The following is an 18,989-nucleotide window of genomic DNA, read 5'->3' on the forward strand; positions in this document are numbered from 1 at the left end:
TGTACTGTTTTAAGGGGAGGGGATCTTTGTGGCATTAAATAATGTTGTCCCTCTTTGATGAGTGAAGAGGTGCCCTCGTGTGGTGTGCTCAACTATGGAGATTAATACCAGTCCTTTTGCTGTCATGGAATGAGTCTGAATCTTGAATAAGCTTCTGCAGAAGTATGTACGCAGGATGCAATGTGTTCTGGTCTCACACAGGGTTTGAATGACAGACATGGTCATCAGATTAGGCCTATAGTAAATGTTCTGTGTTCAACATTACAGCTTTTCCCCCTTATAGATCAGCCGCCCTCCGCCAACTAACTACCAGCTGCAGTTGTTAATTCCCCCTACATTCCAGTAACAGGTATTACATTTGTGGAGAAGTGAGTGAAACTGACAGCTTGTTTGCAGGAAGGATTATAAGCACTGCTTGGGGACAGGCCCAACAGTGAGCGACTAGGATCTGCGTCATATGTTGTGAGGACCAAATCTGCTTAACCTACTTTAGGTTTGCACAAAATATCTTACAAATAAACTAAACTAAACAAATCTAAACTTACCTAAACAATATATTGTTCATTACATTTTAATTTATACCAAATTATTTAAGTGGCAATATGTGTGACAGAGTCTTTGTAGAAAAGGCCAAGCGTTGGATTACATTACTCTCATGAAATGGATATCATTTTACAATATCTTTATTGGAACCAGGCTTTGATTACTACAGAGTTTGTGGATCAAGGATTCATGGTTACCATGGAGATTAAGTTGAATGTATCACAACAACTTATGTTTGTGTAGGAAAACAGGTGCCCAGTGGGCACTGCCCGCATTCTACCAAATATTGTTTTCCAATTGATAATTCTATGCTGTTGACAGTTTATTTGAGTCATAAATAATGATTGTTTTTGTACAAAGGCCTATCTATTTTTGTACAATGATGTTTGTCTAGCATCTTAGATTAAATCAAAACAAGCATAGCAACAGGTTCATATTATGTTCAGGTTCTTCCCAAACAAGATCTTTAGACACACTTTAGATCTTTCCACTTCTCATTTGGTCTCTGGAACTTTACTAACTAATGTCCCATTCAACAGTGCAGTTGTAGACAACTTTGAGGGCATGAGATGTGCTTTGAATATCAAGTAGTCTCTTTAGTTGTAATTCCAAAGAATAGTTTGCTAATGAATTACAACATGAGGAGTATTACACTGCATCTGTTCAAATTCATATCAACCACTGCATTGTGAGTAACTACTGTATATGTGGGTGAAAATACCAGGAGTGTTGGCAGAAATGCGTAGGCAACAAAACAAGGGTGATTTTGAAACTGAAGGGGCCCCTGCTTCCCTTCAAAACACGATGTGACAAGAAAGTTAATAGGTGTCTGAGTGCTGTTAATATTTAACAGTTAGCAATGAAAGATGCATTAAGAAAGCCAACAATGTGTGTGGAAATGTTGCTAATTACTTCCTTTTTAACACGCGCGCATGCATGTGCACGCACGCACACACACACACACACACACACACACACACACACACACACACACACACACACACACACACACACACACACACAATCAGATGCATCTGATTGGCGTATCAGGTGCACAGTCTTTTCCCAGTGTATCGCCCAGGTCGCAGTGGTTTTGAGGTTAGGTTTATGCTTAGTTTGTGACGTTAGGGTTAGGGTTAAGGTTAAGGTTAGGCATAGTGTTTGTGAGGTTAGGGTTAGGGTTAAGGTAAGGGTTAGGCATAGTGTTTGTGAGGTTAGGGTTAGGGTTAAGGTTAGGGTTAGGCATAGTGTTTGTGAGGTTAGGGTTTAGGCGTCACCTTGACGACACACCAAAGGAAGAGGGAGTCCCATCAGGTGCAGCCTGCCTGAGGTTGGATACTGAGGACAATGATGAGTGACTAATACCTTGTTTATCACATACCCATAGCCTTATTTATTCACAAAGATGCTAAATAAATACAAAAAAATACAAAATGGTGGTCTGACTGGGATTTCCTGACCGTGTGGGGAGGGAGTAGGCTGAAAACACGGCTGACCTCATCATAACGCAGCCATTCTGTGAGCCATTTCAGTTCAGCACACAGTGGCACTTTAGCTTGCGCTAATTAGTCAGCTGAATACTCATCACATCTGGCCCTCACCCTGCCTGGAATATAATATATGTATATATATATATATATATATATATATATATATATATATATATATATATATATATATATATATATATATATATCATCATCATCATCATCCGTTTTTGCGTCTGGAGACTCCTGTCCAAGACAGGCTCCAGACGTGCCTCCTCAGGAGACTTGACTCAGATCTTGACCTTGCTAACATCGACCCCAGGCAGAGTTCAAACCCACGACCATCCGCATGAAAGCCATGTGTTCTAACTGCTACATTAGGGCGGCCCTATGTGTATATACGATACAGGATCATCTAAAATTAGATTTTCTTTTTGTGATCTTACAACGATGCACAGAATCTCTGTACGTCTGTAGTTCACGTATCTCCCGAACCGGTCGACTGACCGACTGACCGACTTCAAATTCGGTCGGTCGGTCGGTCTGTGTGTGTGTGTGTGTGTGTGTGTGTGTATATATATATATATATATATAGTATATATATATAATATATAACATATTATATAATATGTCTATCACTGACCCCTATGCATACAGGTTATGTGGACAAGCTGACGTGTGCGATGGCCAGCCGGGACCTGCAGGTACTCATACCCCCCCTCAAGCGTTATCGTTACCTCCCAACCAAGCAGCCCAGCCGAGGGATCTGACCCCTTCTCCTCTCCCCTCTCCCTGGGTCTACCTCAGCCAGGTCTCCTGGCTCAACCCTGGGTCCACCATGGGAGGATGTTTCTCCAAAACCAAGCCAGGTGACCAACCCTTTTCTTGCCTTGTATTCTCACTCATCCTACCCACCATTATGTTTGCCAGATAATAGGTCATTCAACTTCCTCTCTTAATAGCATGCATAGGGGAACCATTTTGATGTCCCTATTGCAATGTTCACCAATATATAATGTATTTCCATTTCAATGCAGTTATGATCATACATGTTGTTATGATCACCTATTTGCAAAGGCTGGGGTTAAAAACGGTCTATGCAGTTAGTCACGTATAGCCAGACAATTAGAAATCTCTGCGTACTGATACGTCTGGTGACAATCTAAATTCACTGAATGGGTTAAGACTGGGTGGAAACAATTAGGAAATGTAAAGACTTTCTTTATATGGGATGGTATCAGAATTGGTTTTCAAAGCAGTGGCCGTAGGTTTGTAACTGCTGGTTTTCTCCTGCGTTCAAGCCCATTCAATTAATTTAGATTTATCATCAGTAGGCTGAGATTTATGTTCGTCTGGCAGTGTGCAGACGAAGGGAATGCCCCTTCAATGGGAACACCCATACTATGGGAACACTTACACGCTGGATGGGGGAGCGCTCATTCAACATCCTGCATATGTTTTGGACAGGGAAAAACTTTTGTTTTTGTTTTGTTCCACATATGCAGTTTTGAAACAGGCCAACCCAGACGTTGTGCTTGTTGACACACAAGGCCACTGGTTGCCTGGTGCAGGCACTCGCTCACCTTGCAGCTCACTTGGATGCGCCTCACGTTTGTCTGTCTGTTTGTCTGTCTGTCTGGAGCTAATCTTGCAAACCACTGGGCCGATAAGTGCCATATTTCTTGTGCAAACTGCTAGTAGGATTTACACATTTGGGTATATTTATTGTAATATTGTTTTTAATTTGATAATAGATAGAAGTCAAAGGCAGTCATTTCAGGCTGATACCTTGCCTAAATCTGGAGTCTCTGGATCTGGAGCATTTCCACCCGGTGGGGTAGAGATACAGTATGTGACTAGTAGCGCACCTTTCTTCTAATCTTTTATTTTTTATATATATATTTTTAATTGTTTTTCAGAGTTATCATCATATGCAGCATTTTACACAATGTGTACATGATAGATATAATAAAGCATATAGGCTAATAGTAATAATAATAATATTAATAATAATAATAATAGTCATAATCATACACAATCAGAATCAGAATAAATATCAGGAAAAAAGAAAAAAAGAAGGAAAAAAATAAAATAAAATAATGGGGATTAAACAAGTCAATTCGAAAGAGTAAAGTGATCATAATTATCATAATCACAACAATATGTAAAAGGAAAGGAAAATCACATTGATCAGTCACAGTAAAAATAATTGCAATTCAGATATTATACAGTAGACCTATTAAACTCATGGCCTATGTGTTTCTTGCTTGGTAGTTATAAATTCACAAAACAATGTAACATTTATGAAATGCTAAATTGACGTCTATTGAGGTTATTAAAGTTTCAGTACCTTTACTATGTATGAAAACTTTTCATACATAGGCATTCCCATAGAAGCCTGAGCATTCCCTGAGCTTAGGGAAGAGGGTGCGTGTGTGTGTGTGTGTGTGTGTGTGTGTGTGTGTGTGTGTGTGTGTGTGTGTGTGTGTGTGTGTGTGTGTGTGTGTGTGTGTGTGTGTGTGTGTGTGTGTGTGTGTGGGGGGGTGTGGTGTCACTGGTGTGTGTGTGTGTGTGTGTGTGTGTGTGTGTGTGTGTGTGTGTGTGTGTGTGTGTGTGTGTGTGTGTGTGTGTGTGTGTGTGTGTGTGTGTGTGTGTGTGTGTGTGTGTGTGTGTGTGTGTGTGTGTGTGTGTGTGTGTGTGAGTGTGCGTGTGCCTGTGTGTGAGTGTGCGTGCGTGCGTGCGTGCGCGTGTGTGTGTGTGTGCGCACGTACGTGTGCGTGTGCGTGTGTGTTCGTTCGTCTAGTGGCACTGATTATGTGCTATGGTAGTGCTGTGATTTGGACGCAGGTGTGTAGTGGAGGTAATTTTTAAGCCTGAGAATGTAATCGATTTGTAGGCGGCCCATAATTTTTTTAACTCTTTTTATAACTCTGGTAGGATTTTAAAACAATGCAGGCATGGCTTTCCTGGCATCTTTAGCACTCAGCACAAACTAATACACTGTAGTGAATCACAGATATTTAGAGAACACAGACACAATTATTCACAACTCATGTTATAATAACCATGGATTATGATTGAGAATTACAATAACAAATTGGATTTAATGTTAAAGCTTAAAGTGCATAATCATATTTAGCATAAACATCACAGGTTAGGATTGTGAAATTAGTAATGGGGAGCAGAGATTTTTTGTTCTTTTGATAAATACCAAATACATGCATTTAAAATTCCCATGTCATAGATGACCATAATCTCTAAACACAACGAAAGAAAGAAATGTAAGAAAAGGGACAGTTTTTCAACTTTCATATTGTATGATAAAGCATAGTGTTTTTTTTTTGGTGTAGTAGGATTTGTACAGTTGAGATGATGGAAAATTGTTGGTGAACAAGACCTATATTATTGGAATATATTGGATTTCTCCACCAGTGATTGTGATGATAGTCACTTATATAATGAGGGGGAAAAGGACTGTCTTTTAACTCTAGAGAGCTCTCTCTTTCTTCTCTTGCAAATGTAGTCACTGCTATGATTTTCCATTGATTTTAATTAAGACTTGCTCAGCAGGTGAAAATTCCAGCCAGATTACTGTGTAAGAACCGGATGGTCAGCACATTTTTCCAGCCGAAGAGATAAAGTCGGCTGCAGTAAAAATAGCTTTACACAACCATTATGTTATGTACAATATATAAACCCAAATGCAGTGCATCATCTAAAATGGCTCTGATGTAGTCTAAAATGTCTCTATGGCTCCCAATTGATAGACTTGTATAGTACATTATGTATACATATATATTACGTATGTCAAGGTCAGAAATATTAAATTGCAAACAGAATGCTGCTTCCATGTCTAAGCTCAATTTGGTTGTGGTGGTGGGGTGGGGGGTGGGTTATATGTATGTAGTTACCTGTGTCCTCTTCATTTCAATCAATTTGGGTTCATTTGTTCACCTGTAATGCTGATGCTATGGTGCTGCTGTATTGTTTGCAATGGTCTATTCATATTCACTCATAACATGAAGGGATGTGAATGTCTTGCTCATTTGCACATAACTGATCTCTTGTTTATGGGTCATTCTGTGGAATCTTTTGTGTTGAAATAATCAATCATAAAATTAATATGATAACAAATAAATATGTAATTTGAAAAGTATTACATTACTACAGTAGGTCATGTGCATATATGGGACCGACCGACTTCAAACTCGACGAGTGCAGCGGCAAGGACTTGAGGGAGTGCAGTGCCCGCCGTCGAGTAGTTCGGATATCCAGTTGTCCAGAACCGCCGATCCAACCAATATGCCGATATATGGGCATATACTGATGACATCAGGTATCTCCATATATGGGCATAAAAGGGACAGGTACAACGGGTACTCTGACAAAGCCCCCGACACTATGACTCAGACATATTGGTCGGATTGGCGGTGTGACGTAGGTGTGAGGGCCGCGTATCGGCCCAAACTCTAGATGTGAGGGCTGCATAGCTGTCCGGTCCTCTAGTATAATTTTTCTTTTAAATAATTAAAATTACTTTTATGCTGATGAGGGTGAGGTTAACAAAATTTTCACATTCACATATTTTAAGTATGATTCTATTGTTAAACAATGTTGTTGCTATAATATGTATTTATTTAAACAAAAGTATATATCAAATTATCAATGTCCCTTGATTTCATGTTGCTTGTTAGTGTTAGTGTTTTAGAATGTTTGACCAGACGGGACAAGCATACAACATCAATATAGTTTTTTTTTAAAAACATATCTAAATAATTATTTATTTCTCATAATATAGTCAATATCTACAAGTAACCCACATATGTGCAAACTAGCAATGTGCAAATTATCTTGAAACGATCAATCCTGTAACTGTCAACCCTGTTCGATATAAACAGAGCTACTAAATCGGGCAAAAATGTTATAATACACGATTGGGGGGCACGTCACACAGAGTATAGAACAGCACTGGTTTGAAATAATCTGATAGAAAACTAGAAAAAGTGCTCCTCGGAGCACAAGTCTCCGCCAGGTCAGGTAGGTTAGTGTGGGCCAGCAATGTGCGGAATTCTAAAATCAGGCTGGAATGTGTAAAATCGGACCAATCGGACGGATCCGTCTTGATCACTTGCCTAAAGAGAAAATATGTACCGATTTGCGTGATGTTTGGACAACATTTGAAGGAGAAATATTTAAAAAATGTTGTGCAACAATTGGCCTCCTGGTGGCGCTATAATAGTGCAGTGTTGAAAGGGTGGCATTAGTTCCTCAACGTAGTTTAAATGTGAGTGCAAAGTTTCACCGCAATCGAGCGCTGCATTCATGATTTGCGGCATTTTGTTCAAAACGGGCCACTCCTGCAAACTTTAGATGTCAATCTTAGCCAATCTGGATGGAATATGAAAAATCAAACAGAACCATCTTGATCACGTGACTATAGAGATCACGTGTACCGATTTGTGTGAAATTTGGATACAATCTGAAGGATTAATATCCAAAAATGGGTTTTACATAAATCGGCCTCCAGGTGGCGCTATAAAAGGCAGATGTGGAAAATGCAGGGCAAAGGTTTTTCCTTGGTCTCTAGAAAGTGCACATACAAAGTTTTACACAGATTGGTGCAGTTACGGGTAAAAACACGAATCGTTATACCGCCACCATAAGGCCGATTTGAAACATTTAAAGTGGCATTTCTTCCTCAGCCTAGTGGGAATTAGACTGAAAGAACGAGCCCAATCGATGGTCTTGAAGGGCGGAGCCAAACCCAGGCGCTGGATTCCAGCGCCTGGGTTTGGAGCACTCTGATTGGTTAGGAGATAACAAGGTCCTAAGACCAGCGTTCCTGCAAGGTTCTCCCAGGCTTTTTTTCTTTTGAAACAAAAAAAAAGGCATGGGTTTCCGAGGCTAAGTGGGAATGTACGTGCAAAATTTCACAGAAAGTGCATGCTGTGTTCATGATTTGAGGCATTTTGTTCAAAACAGAGCACTCCTGCAAACTCTTGAAGCCAATCTTAGCCAATCAGGATGGAATATGAAAAATCTGAAAGACCTGTTTCGTTTAATGATTAACTTTAATGAGATACTGTGTACCGATTTGCGTGACGTTTGGCCAAATTCTGTAGGAGTACTGTCCAAAAATGTGTTTTGCAAAACGGCCTCCTGGTGGCGCTATAACAGGCCCATGTGAAAACTTTGGGGCAAAGGTTCTGAATTGGCATCCAGGTAGTGTGTGTGCACAGTCTCGCTGCGATCAAGCCAACGGTGCCGGAGATTAGCTGGTCACAGACGGACACACACACACACACACACACACACACACACACACACACACGGACGGACGGACGGACGGACGGGGTGCAAAACATACTCGCCATGCCTTTCGGCCTGGCGGAGACACAGTCCTCCACAACATGCTATCTTAAAGGGAAAAAGGTGAACATAAAGTGCATGTAGAGGATTTCACAGAAGGACATAAACCATGAGGCATCCTCAAACAGAACAAGTTTCAGGGGCAGCAACAGAAAACCTGGTCATAGGAGTGGGGAGCAATTTGTGAGAGGATGTGCTTTGTGTAACACTGTGTCTGTGTTGCACAGTTGACGTTAAGGTGGAACTATCCCTCCTGGAGAAAGAAAAGGAGGTTGATGGAATGTCACCCAATGGCAAGGCAAGCCCCTTTGCTGACTGCAGACCCAATGGGGCCCTGGGACATGGTTCTGATGAAGACTCTGCTCCCCTGCGTCTCTACCACAAACCACGAGACTATGTGGAGGCCTCTGTCTGCCATGTTAAAGATCTGGAAAATGGACAGTAAGAAATTAATGAAAAAAGCATTTGTTGGGAATGTGCAGTGTCCTATGCTTAATGCATAGGACATTGTACATTCTCTCTCTCTCTCTCTCTCTCTCTCTCTCTCTCTCTCTCTCTCTCTCTCTCTCTCTCTCTCTCTCTCTCTCTCTCTCTCTCTCTCTCTCTCTCTCTCTCTCTCTCTCTCTCTCTCTCTCTCTCTCTATGTGATATATAAAATAAACCCTTATGGAACCATTTGAGTCAATTATTAAATTAACACAGAGATTTGTTTTCTGTGTGGATAGATAACAATAACAAGTTTGGAGCATGTGTATAGTTATGCATATGTATACTGTATCAACAGACACAAGAAACCGATATCTTTCTGTGCGTTCTTGACAGGATGCGAGAAGTTGACTTGGGAAGTGGCAGAGCTTTGCTAATCAAAGAACATGGAGAGTTCTCAGCCATTGGCCACAAGTGTCCCCATTACGGCGCACCACTGGTCAAAGGTGAATCAGTTTCATTTAACATAATTTCTGTGTAGTACAGAGGAAGCATAGATGAGGAATTTACCACTTCTATTTACATTCAAGCCTAATTAATACATTGAAAATATGTTATTTAATCTATTATTTGTTGTGGGATAAAGTATTAATATGGCTGGTCGTGTTTGTCATTCCAGGTGTCTTGTCAAAAGGTCACGTGCGCTGTCCCTGGCATGGCGCATGTTTCAGTATTGCAACAGGAGACATTGAGGACTTCCCTGGACTGGACAGTCTGCCTACCTTCCAGGTGACCTTCCCCACTGATGATGTCTTTCACATTCCGTGCCTTATCCTGTCTCTTAACATCATGGGAAAAGTGTACACATCGTTCATGTCTGTTTGCTTTAGGTCAGAGTTGAAAAGGACAAGGTGATCATTCGTGCAAACAAACAGGTAAAACAACAAAAGCACCTGGGACAATCTGAGGAATTTATTCTAGAAAATAAACAAATCCACTGATTTTGAGATCTTGCAAATATTTCTAGGCTCTTCAGTCACAGAAGAGGTCAAAACCCATGGCGCGGTGTTCAGCAGTCATTAACTCTAACACAGGCTTCAGCCACATTCTTATCATTGGCTCAGGTCAGTCAGTGTGTGTGTGTGTGTGTGTGTGTGTGTGTGTGTGTGTGTGTGTGTGTGTGTGTGTGTGTGTGTGTGTGTGTGTGTGTGTGTGTGTGTGTGTGTGTGTGTGTGTGTGTGTGTGTGTGTATATATATATACAGTATATGGGGAAGGTTTATTAAGGCAAGGACACTACACATGCATTCTCTCTCTCTCTCTCTATATATATATATATATATATATATATATATATATATATATATATATATATATATATATATATATATATATATATACATAATTCAAAATTTTCTTTTTGACCATTTCCTGCACTCCCATGACTACAAGAATGAGGATATGATTGGGTTTGATTAGATTCTCATTGTTGACTTTTTACTTGAACCATGAGCAGTTATGGTTGTATTTCATGTCTCTCTGTAATACAATCCCGCTTTTTGTGATGAACTAATTTGTCATCAGGTCCAGCAGGACTGGTGTGTGCAGAGACATTAAGGCAAGAGGGCTTCACTGATCGCATTGTCATATGCACCGTGGACAAACATCCACCTTATGACAGGCCTAAACTGAGTAAGGTTTGTACAGAGACCCAGAGCTCACCACTGAGAGTATGTTTCTCAATATCTAATATCTAATATGTTGCTTTGGTCAATTATAAGACAAGTTCTCTTGGGAAACAAATACACTCAATAGGACCAAAGATTTGCTGGAAAGCTGTGGATATAACTAACCATACACAATTATATCAAAAGGAATCTGACTTCACACACTGTAGTGAAATAAATGTCATAAAGCGTTAATGGGACTGTGTTGATTATTTGGAGCCCTGTGTTTTTAGTTTTGGATGCTATTCACAAACGAAGCATCATCTCTAAAGCTTTATGAATAGTAATCCATGATCATATCATATAATTTGAAGTTCATGTATTGATTTACTGATTTAAGTAAATTAATACACTCTCATATTGCTGCTAAAGGTTTTACCTTAACTTGTATTTTTATACCCAGTATTGTATCTTGCTGTTATATTATTGTTATTGTTAGCACAGTCTGAGGAGCATGTCACATCAACTTTGTGCTGCTTGTACTTGTATGAGTGAGTGGCAAATAAACCCCTTTACCTGTATAGCCTTCAGACCTGTATAGTTCATGGCTTTTGGCTATACCTTGTGGTTTGTTGCTGAGTATGAGCTGTGCCAAAATCCTTGAGATAGCATTACTGGACAATGTTTTAGTCCGAAATTTGAGGCGCAGATTATTGATGAAATTTACCATCTATGTTTTGAAAATGTCAACAAATGTATATTTGAAAGGCTATGAATGAACTAACAAAACCTGCATTTATATATATTTTTTGTCAATATCACACTTGCTCTGTGTCTAACTTTCTTTCCTTTAGTCCCTAGAAAGCACAGCAGAGCAATTGAGACTTCGCTCCATTGATTTCCTCCAGAGCCATGACATTGAATTGCTCACAGAGACAGAGGTAGGAGATCATGCCAAGCACAGTTGGTGTTTCTTTCATTTCAATAAATCAAAATGATGTGTCAAATTGAAAGTTTTTGTTATATAACCATTCATTGTCAATGATTTCAATTCCACTTCCTCAACTGGTTGAATTGAAAATGAATTGACCCCAAAAGTAGGAACAACTCTACTGGCCTTATTATATGACTAAGAATCTCTTGGTATTTTTAAATGTTAGGTTTTGGCAGTTGATGTCAAAACACGGACTGTGACTTTTCAAGATGGCTTGAAGATGGAATACAGGAAACTCTTTATTGCTACAGGAAACCAGTGAGGAAAATCTTTGCTGCCAAAATAAATTGTTCTTGTGGTCAGTATTACCCTAATGAATAAATGAACTGATACCTGATTGCTTCTGTCTTTTGCTTGAAAGACCCAAACCAATGATCTACAAAGGCAAGGATATTGAGAATGTATTTCATCTCAGGACACCTGAAGATGCAAACAGCATAGCCAGGCTGGCCAACAACAAGAATGCAGTGATTGTGGGAACAGGATTCATTGGTGAGAATAAATTACACATTTTTTAAAGTAATAATAATAATCTTATCTATAAATGCACAGAATCCCCCACATATCTCGAGAACAGTCAAACCAATCCTCAAACTTGGTACGTGTATTGCCGGGGACCCAAGTGATGTGCCACCGGGAAGTCAGTCAGATGAGCAGTTGTCCAGAAATCCTATATTAAAATTGGCTTAAGGGAGGACCAGCTGGCAGGCCGGCGGACCACGGCCACGTCACTATGACTCAGACATAACCATAAACAAACCCCATACGGCCATTTATAGGCAGGACCATGGCCACTTCACTCTGACTCAGACATAGCCATAAACAAACCGAATAGGCCCATATATAGGCATACTGTAAATGGAAATCCGGTTGTCCAGAGCCACTAATCCGCCACAAGGACTTGCCGAGTTGTTCAGATATGGGGTTGTCCAGAACCGCCAATCCGACCGATGTGTCCATATATAGGCATGGATATACAGTGTCCAGAACAGTCGATCCAACCAATATGCCCATATAATGGCATGCCAATATGGGTATGGGCATATACTACAGACAAATACAATGATCTCCATATGGGCACAAAAGAGACCCAGACAGACTGGTACAACGGGTACTCTGACGAAGCCCCCGACACTATGACACAATATGACATATTGGTCGGATTGGCGGTGCGACTTAGGTGTGAGGGCTGCGAAGCTGCCCAAACTCTAGTATCTATAAATCCACAAACATCTGTCCGTCTGTCTGTGTCCCTTTTATGCCCATATACGTATATGGAGATCTCCGTATCTATCTATCTGTCCGATTGTGTCATAAATTCTCTGTCATCATTTTCACTATCACTATAATTGTCATCAATCATCATAGTACTGACGTCATGAACTGGCCGCCAAGTACTATGATAATGAGTACTGCACTAAGTACTCTGACAGCGGGTACTCTGGCAACTGGTACAATATTGCATAAAGGGCATGATCGCTCTTGGCTATCTACATCTACAAATCTGTCTCAACCACACGCCTTCACAATTGGCATGTGTATTGTTGACGCCCCAAGTGCAGTGTAAACTAGAAAAGTCTGCCCTGCACCAGACTAGGCAACCCTTTAGTCTAGTACAGTGTTTCTCAACCTTTTTTTGGGCCAGTGCCCCTATCCAATATCCAGGTCCCTTACCACTCCCACACCCAATTAAAATGCTTTATTTTTATTGTATATTGTGTGCTTTAAATACTTTTGAAAACATCTCATCGATTTCCAAATATGAGATTTTACTTAGAATTGAATAACTGTTAGTATGTGATTATTATATAATTATTAACCTACTTCCCAGGGAGAGACAAAAAGCCTGTTACGATTATAAGTAGAATTGTATATGGATGTCAGGCCAAAATAGCAAGAGGGGGAAGAAATAAAGGAGGGTGGATCAGCAGAATTGTCTGGATCAAAATGTTAATCAATGTTAAAAAGTTGGTTAGTTACCCAGAGGAAGTACAGCATAGGACTGGCCCTATGTGCAGAGTTGTGTTGATGCTACTCATATGTTGAGTTGGCAGTGCCTGGTATCAAACCTTGTGACTCAAAGTGGAGCACTCTACCGACCAAGCTACCCAGGCGCACACCATGTTAATATAACCAAGCAAAAATGTTTTGCTAAGTTGTACTGAAATGTTTGCGTCTCTCACTATACTGAAGACAGTTTGTTTTCATGCATGGGAAGGCAGATTTACTGGTTAGATATAAGAAGGAGAAGGAGATCGAAGGGATGAAGTACAAGAGGGACTGGCAGCATCTGCTCGGCCCCTAGATAGACGTGACGCGAAATTACACTGAAATTGACACCTGTTTGTTTTTATCATGTTTTTATTGTGTTGCTGATTTATTTTTATTTTTTTCTCAGTTTTAGGTAAACCACTTCGTAACTTGATATGTTTATAATTATATTATCACAAACTTAATCCCCTCTTTTTGTGTTGGCTGAGGACCTCCATATACTGTTCTGAATTATATTGATTTATATAGATGGTAATAACATACCGTTTATTCTCTTTGTTGTTGCCAGGTATGGAGGTGGCTGCTGCACTCACTGACAAGGCCCACTCTGTTTCTATCATTGGGATAGAACCAGTCCCATTTAAGAAAGCTCTTGGGGAGAAAGTAGGGAAAGCAATAATGAAGGTAGGGAAGCACCCCATGGGAAATCAGGTTGTCCAGGATAAGAACTACCTCAGCATTCTCCCTGCACAACAAACTACCATTTAAAATGCAGATCATGTTCTACAGCTCAATATACCACAAAGGAATGCAAATATACTCATTGACACCGATCATGCAGACAGGTGGACATTAAGGACCTACTGTATGTACATTCTCCCCCTCTGAGATATGTGGAAGAAACTCTAGGTTTTAGTTGTTGTCGACCTAATTGTCTGTGGTTCTGTAACTGTGCTGTGTTACAGCTGTTTGAGACCCAAAGAGTGAAGTTCTACATGCTGAACGAGGTGTCGGAGATGATAGGCCATCATGGACAGGTATTCAGAAAGTGAGAAAAACTGCATGACATGGTGCTCAATAGGACTATCTTCTCTTGCTCAATCCATAGTATTTGAAATGGGCAAGTGCAGGTGAAGTATACAATAGTGTGCCAAGAAACATTAGATGATTATCAGACAAAATTAATGATAAAAAATGCAAAGTTTGGGGTGTAATTCAATCACTCAACTGGAAATGATCTCAACTTTGTACTCAAGGAGAAAGAAGGAATTTAAGTATCACAATATCAACGCTGTTTAATCTGTAATCTATACATCTTCACTACATGACCAAGCTCTTTGTCTTTCTGTTTTAGTTGAAAGAGGTGGTGCTGAAAAGTGGAAAAGTCCTACGGGCAGACGTGTGTGTGATTGGTACAGGTGATGCACTTTCATTATGGGTATTACATTTAATGAATACTTTAAAGGTGCGCTCAATACAGCACAAATCGCCACCAGGAAGCATAACCTAACAATAATAAACATGTATGAAGTGAAATATCTGCAGCCATGAAAGGGTAGCACAGCATGTGATTACCAGTTGTACATCGCCATACTGTCTTCTTCTCTCTCTCTCACTCACAAATAAGTCTTCCTCTCTCTCTCATAATTGTCTACCTCTCTCCATTGGAAAGAGACAAATGATAGATATGCTGATTTTAAAAAAAAAATGTATAAAAGTTATCTTTTATTAAATATATTTTTGGGGCTTTTCTGCTTTTATTGGATAGTACAGTTGAGTTTGACAGGAAATGGGGAGAGAGAGATTGGGGAGTGACACGCAGCAAAGGCTGTCAGGCTCTTGAATCGAACCTGCTGTCAGCATGCACAAGAATATGATGCTGATCGCCCTAGTAGAGTGCAAGATTAGTTGTGGACACTGGACAGACACACACAGGGCCGAATGCATCATCTCCTGATGGAGCTAAGACTCAACCATTCAATGATTACTGGTGAATTTCATGTGGTTTCCAATCCAACTCCAGTCTGGTCACTATGATATTTCTGTGATGATCATGACTATGATGATTCTATATTTCTGCAGGATGCATTCCTGCTACCAGCTTCCTGAAACAGAGCGGCATTCACATGGACTCCAAGGGCTTTATCACAGTCAACAAGGTACTATGGAAAGAACAGCAGAGTATACACAAATGTTTAGTTTTCAATGTTGTTGAATCCATTAGTTTGTTTGAACTGTCTCTCAGATGATGCAGACAAATGTTGACAGTGTGTTTGCTGGAGGGGATGTGGTGGTGTTTCCCTTCCTGCAGCGCAGCAATAAGAAGGTGAACATCCCTCACTGGCAGATGGCCCATGTCCATGGTGAGTATTTGGTTTATACTTTGTTGTATGGCGGTGTTGCGCTGTAAAAAAGAAAAGCTTCTCTGCTATTTAAGTATACGTTCAGCATTATACATCCTACAGCATTAAGCGAGGGTTACACATGTAACTATATTATGAATTCTGGTGGACTGCCAAACGCAGTACTTAATGTTGGAATGTATCCACCTGCCAGAATGGTTTCCACCAAGCAAGGTGGACTGGAAAGGATTCTGCATTAAGCACTGCCTCTGGTGGTCAGGGAGAATGAAACAGAACAGTTTCTATTGCCTAATGATTGTGTTGCCCAGACTATTATGTGAACATGTTAATTTACACACTGCTTACACACTTTTTTCTTTCTTTAAGTAAACAAGTTTTGTTTAAGGGCTTTTGTAAAGCACGTTCTATGCTGTGTTGTGTTTAATTTACAGGGAGAGTGGCAGCTCTCAGTATGATGGGCAGAGCCTCAGAAATCAAAACTGTGCCTTATTTCTGGACAGCCATGTTTGGCAAAAGCATACGCTATGCAGGTAAATGGAATTTGGTTCCCATTTCTTAAGGAAAAAGAGTATTCAAATTAGTTAAACTAAACTGAGATTTGATCAATTGAATAGCCTATATATTACAATTCTGCTTGAACATAAATGTTATGAATCTTCTATAGCAGTGGTTCTCAAACTTTTCAGGCCGCAACCCCCCAAAATAATCATATTTGAACTGGGGACCCCCACCCTAACAAGCACTTGGAATTGTAGGAGTTGAGGCATTACATTTTGTTTAACTCGGGTTCCACAGATAAATATTGTGAAAATAGCAGATCTACAAGCTCGTAGCTTGCAGATCGTCTATTTTTTTTTGACAATTTGGCCAATGATTGACCAGTTTTTATAGTATAGTTTGTTGGTTACTTTTGATGCAGTATTGGTCTTATTTATTTTCTATATTCTTTTCTTTTGGTATTAAAAAGGTATAAAAAGTCCTTACATTTTCATTTCACTGTCATCTGGGGACGCCCCAAAATCACAGGTTGAGAACCACTGATCTAAAGCAGGGGTCTCAAATTCAACTTACCTGGCATTCTTAAGTATTCCTCTAGTATACTGTATACTGTATACTGTAGGTCTACAGTCATCCTTGGCCTTCTCTGCTAATGCATGGAAACACCACCAAACACCGTAAAAAAAATGCAACACCCATGCTGACACCTGGCTGTACTTCTTCCCAGATACAGTTGCGACAAGCAAAACCGAACATAGACAGCCTTTGAGTGGTTGTTCACAATGACTCAATTGTATACTGAAGTGAACTTTTTTAATTCATCTTTTGTGTTGAAATACTAAAGAGATGTGTGTTTGTTTTTGTGTGTGTGTGTGTGTGTGTGTGTGTGTTTGTGTGTGTGTGTGTGTGTGTGTGTGTGTGTGTGTGTGTGTGTGTGTGTGTGTGTGTGTGTGTGCGTGCGTGCGTGCGTGCGTACGTGCGTGCGTGCGTGCGTGCGTGTGTACGTGCGTGCGTGCGTGTGTGTGTGGTGGAGGTGGGGGGGGGGCTGTATCAGGCTAGGAATTTGAGACCCCTGAAAACTGCATTGGGAATGCTTGTGATGGATCTCTTCTGGGTTTCTGTTACACTTGTAGTTTCCACACTGCCCTCTAGCTGTGAAATACATACCCAGTGCCTTTTCAGGTTTAGATTTTATTTATTTCTTCTTTCTTTTTGCTGTTTATAATTATGTAAAAGTGGAGTGGTTTCTGATTGCAAAGGTTATGGTGAGGGCTTTGATGATGTCATTATCCAAGGAGATCTGGATGAACTGAAGTTTGTGGCATTTTATACCAGGTAAGGATAAAATGTGGCTTTCAGGTTCATGTCATTAAGTATTCTATTATTTCGGTACTGGCATTCATATTATAAATACATGGTAGTGTCCTCACTATATTTAGCCTTATGTGTAACAGTGTTGTTTTATGCTTATTTATACCCGTCATACAATGGGGTATAGGCTAAATCGGGTTTTAATCTGCCATATCTATAGGAGTGAGGAGGTAGTTGCTGTGGCCAGCATGAACTATGATCCTATTGTGTCCCGTGTGGCAGAGGTCTTAGGATCTGGAAAGACGATTAAGAAACGAGACGTAGAGTAAGTACATTTCCAAGTCTTAAATCTGGTCATGGTTACAATGGTGGTACTGTAAAGAAAAACTATAAGTCAAATGTTATCTCACCCTGACAAGAAACACCAAAGAGACACAGGCCTTGTGACTTTGATCACATGCAAAGTATTTTACAAGTCAAACTTACCATAGCTTGGCATACTCCAACTACAGTAGCCTATACAGTTATGTGTAAAATGTACCATTCAGACAGTGTTAATTTCCACACTGAGTAAAATGAACACTCTCTAATGCTATTGTTTTTTGTTTTTGTAAATATTTAAAATAAACATTAGTGAAAAGTAAATGTTATATTTATGTATGGGAATGTGTCAATTATATAACGGCCTGATAATTATTACTCCACTCGCACTCCAATATATTTGTATTGGATATATTTTCTACAGTATTTGTCACTGCGTTCAGTGTGCTTGCATAGCTGTGGCATTTATCCACTTCTTTCATGTCTGTCTATCATTTTTTATTATGCACACAAAATGAAGGCTGTTAACTAGGCAAGTATGATGTATCAAGTCTGTAAGTCTCATTTTCAATTGAGGCCATGCTGAGCAATTACAGTGACAAGCACTGACAACTGATCATGTGTATTTATAACCATTAATATGCATTTAATGCTGAGATCCATATGAAGCTAAAGGCTGTTTTCTGTCCTCTGGTATGCAGGACGGGAGACATTTCTTGGTTGATTGACAAAGGCTCTCAATGAGCACCCACCTGAAGATCTCTGTGTTGTCGAGGTCTACTGGACACTTAACTATGGACTAACTACGGCTAATTTATGCTTCAGTGAAAAAGTGATGACATGTCACTCAACAAATATGTCATTTTTGTGATGCGACATGTCACATAGCACTTTTCCTTCCCGGAGAAGCTTAGCTTAGCCTTCATGGTGCTGAGATACTGAGCAGCTATCCTGTTCAAGACAGGCATACAGTATGTACTCTGAGGACCCTCTCTGCAGTGGCTCTGTTTGAGACACAC

At 40.1% G+C, this 18,989-nt stretch overlaps 1 protein-coding gene across 1 annotated transcript; it reads left to right on the forward strand.

Moving 5' to 3' along the window:
* Nucleotides 1-2,868: 2,868 nt before the first annotated feature.
* Nucleotides 2,869-18,714, forward strand: aifm3 (AIF family member 3; the record flags this gene model as incomplete). Its single annotated transcript, XM_084054299.1, has 19 exons — nucleotides 2,869-2,899; nucleotides 8,627-8,840; nucleotides 9,222-9,331; nucleotides 9,505-9,614; nucleotides 9,716-9,760; nucleotides 9,853-9,949; nucleotides 10,409-10,521; nucleotides 11,346-11,432; nucleotides 11,652-11,743; nucleotides 11,847-11,977; nucleotides 14,046-14,161; nucleotides 14,443-14,514; nucleotides 14,832-14,895; nucleotides 15,560-15,636; nucleotides 15,723-15,840; nucleotides 16,272-16,370; nucleotides 17,598-17,673; nucleotides 17,870-17,974; nucleotides 18,672-18,714. The coding sequence occupies 19 exons, from the start codon at nucleotides 2,869-2,871 to the stop codon at nucleotides 18,712-18,714; spliced, it is 1,800 nt and encodes a 599-aa protein (XP_083910425.1).
* Nucleotides 18,715-18,989: the final 275 nt, after the last annotated feature.

The sequence above is a fragment of the Gymnoscopelus microlampas genome, assembly GCF_963454915.1.
Source record: "Gymnoscopelus microlampas genome assembly, chromosome: 4".
In the NCBI taxonomy this organism is placed as follows: Eukaryota; Metazoa; Chordata; class Actinopteri; order Myctophiformes; family Myctophidae; genus Gymnoscopelus; species Gymnoscopelus microlampas.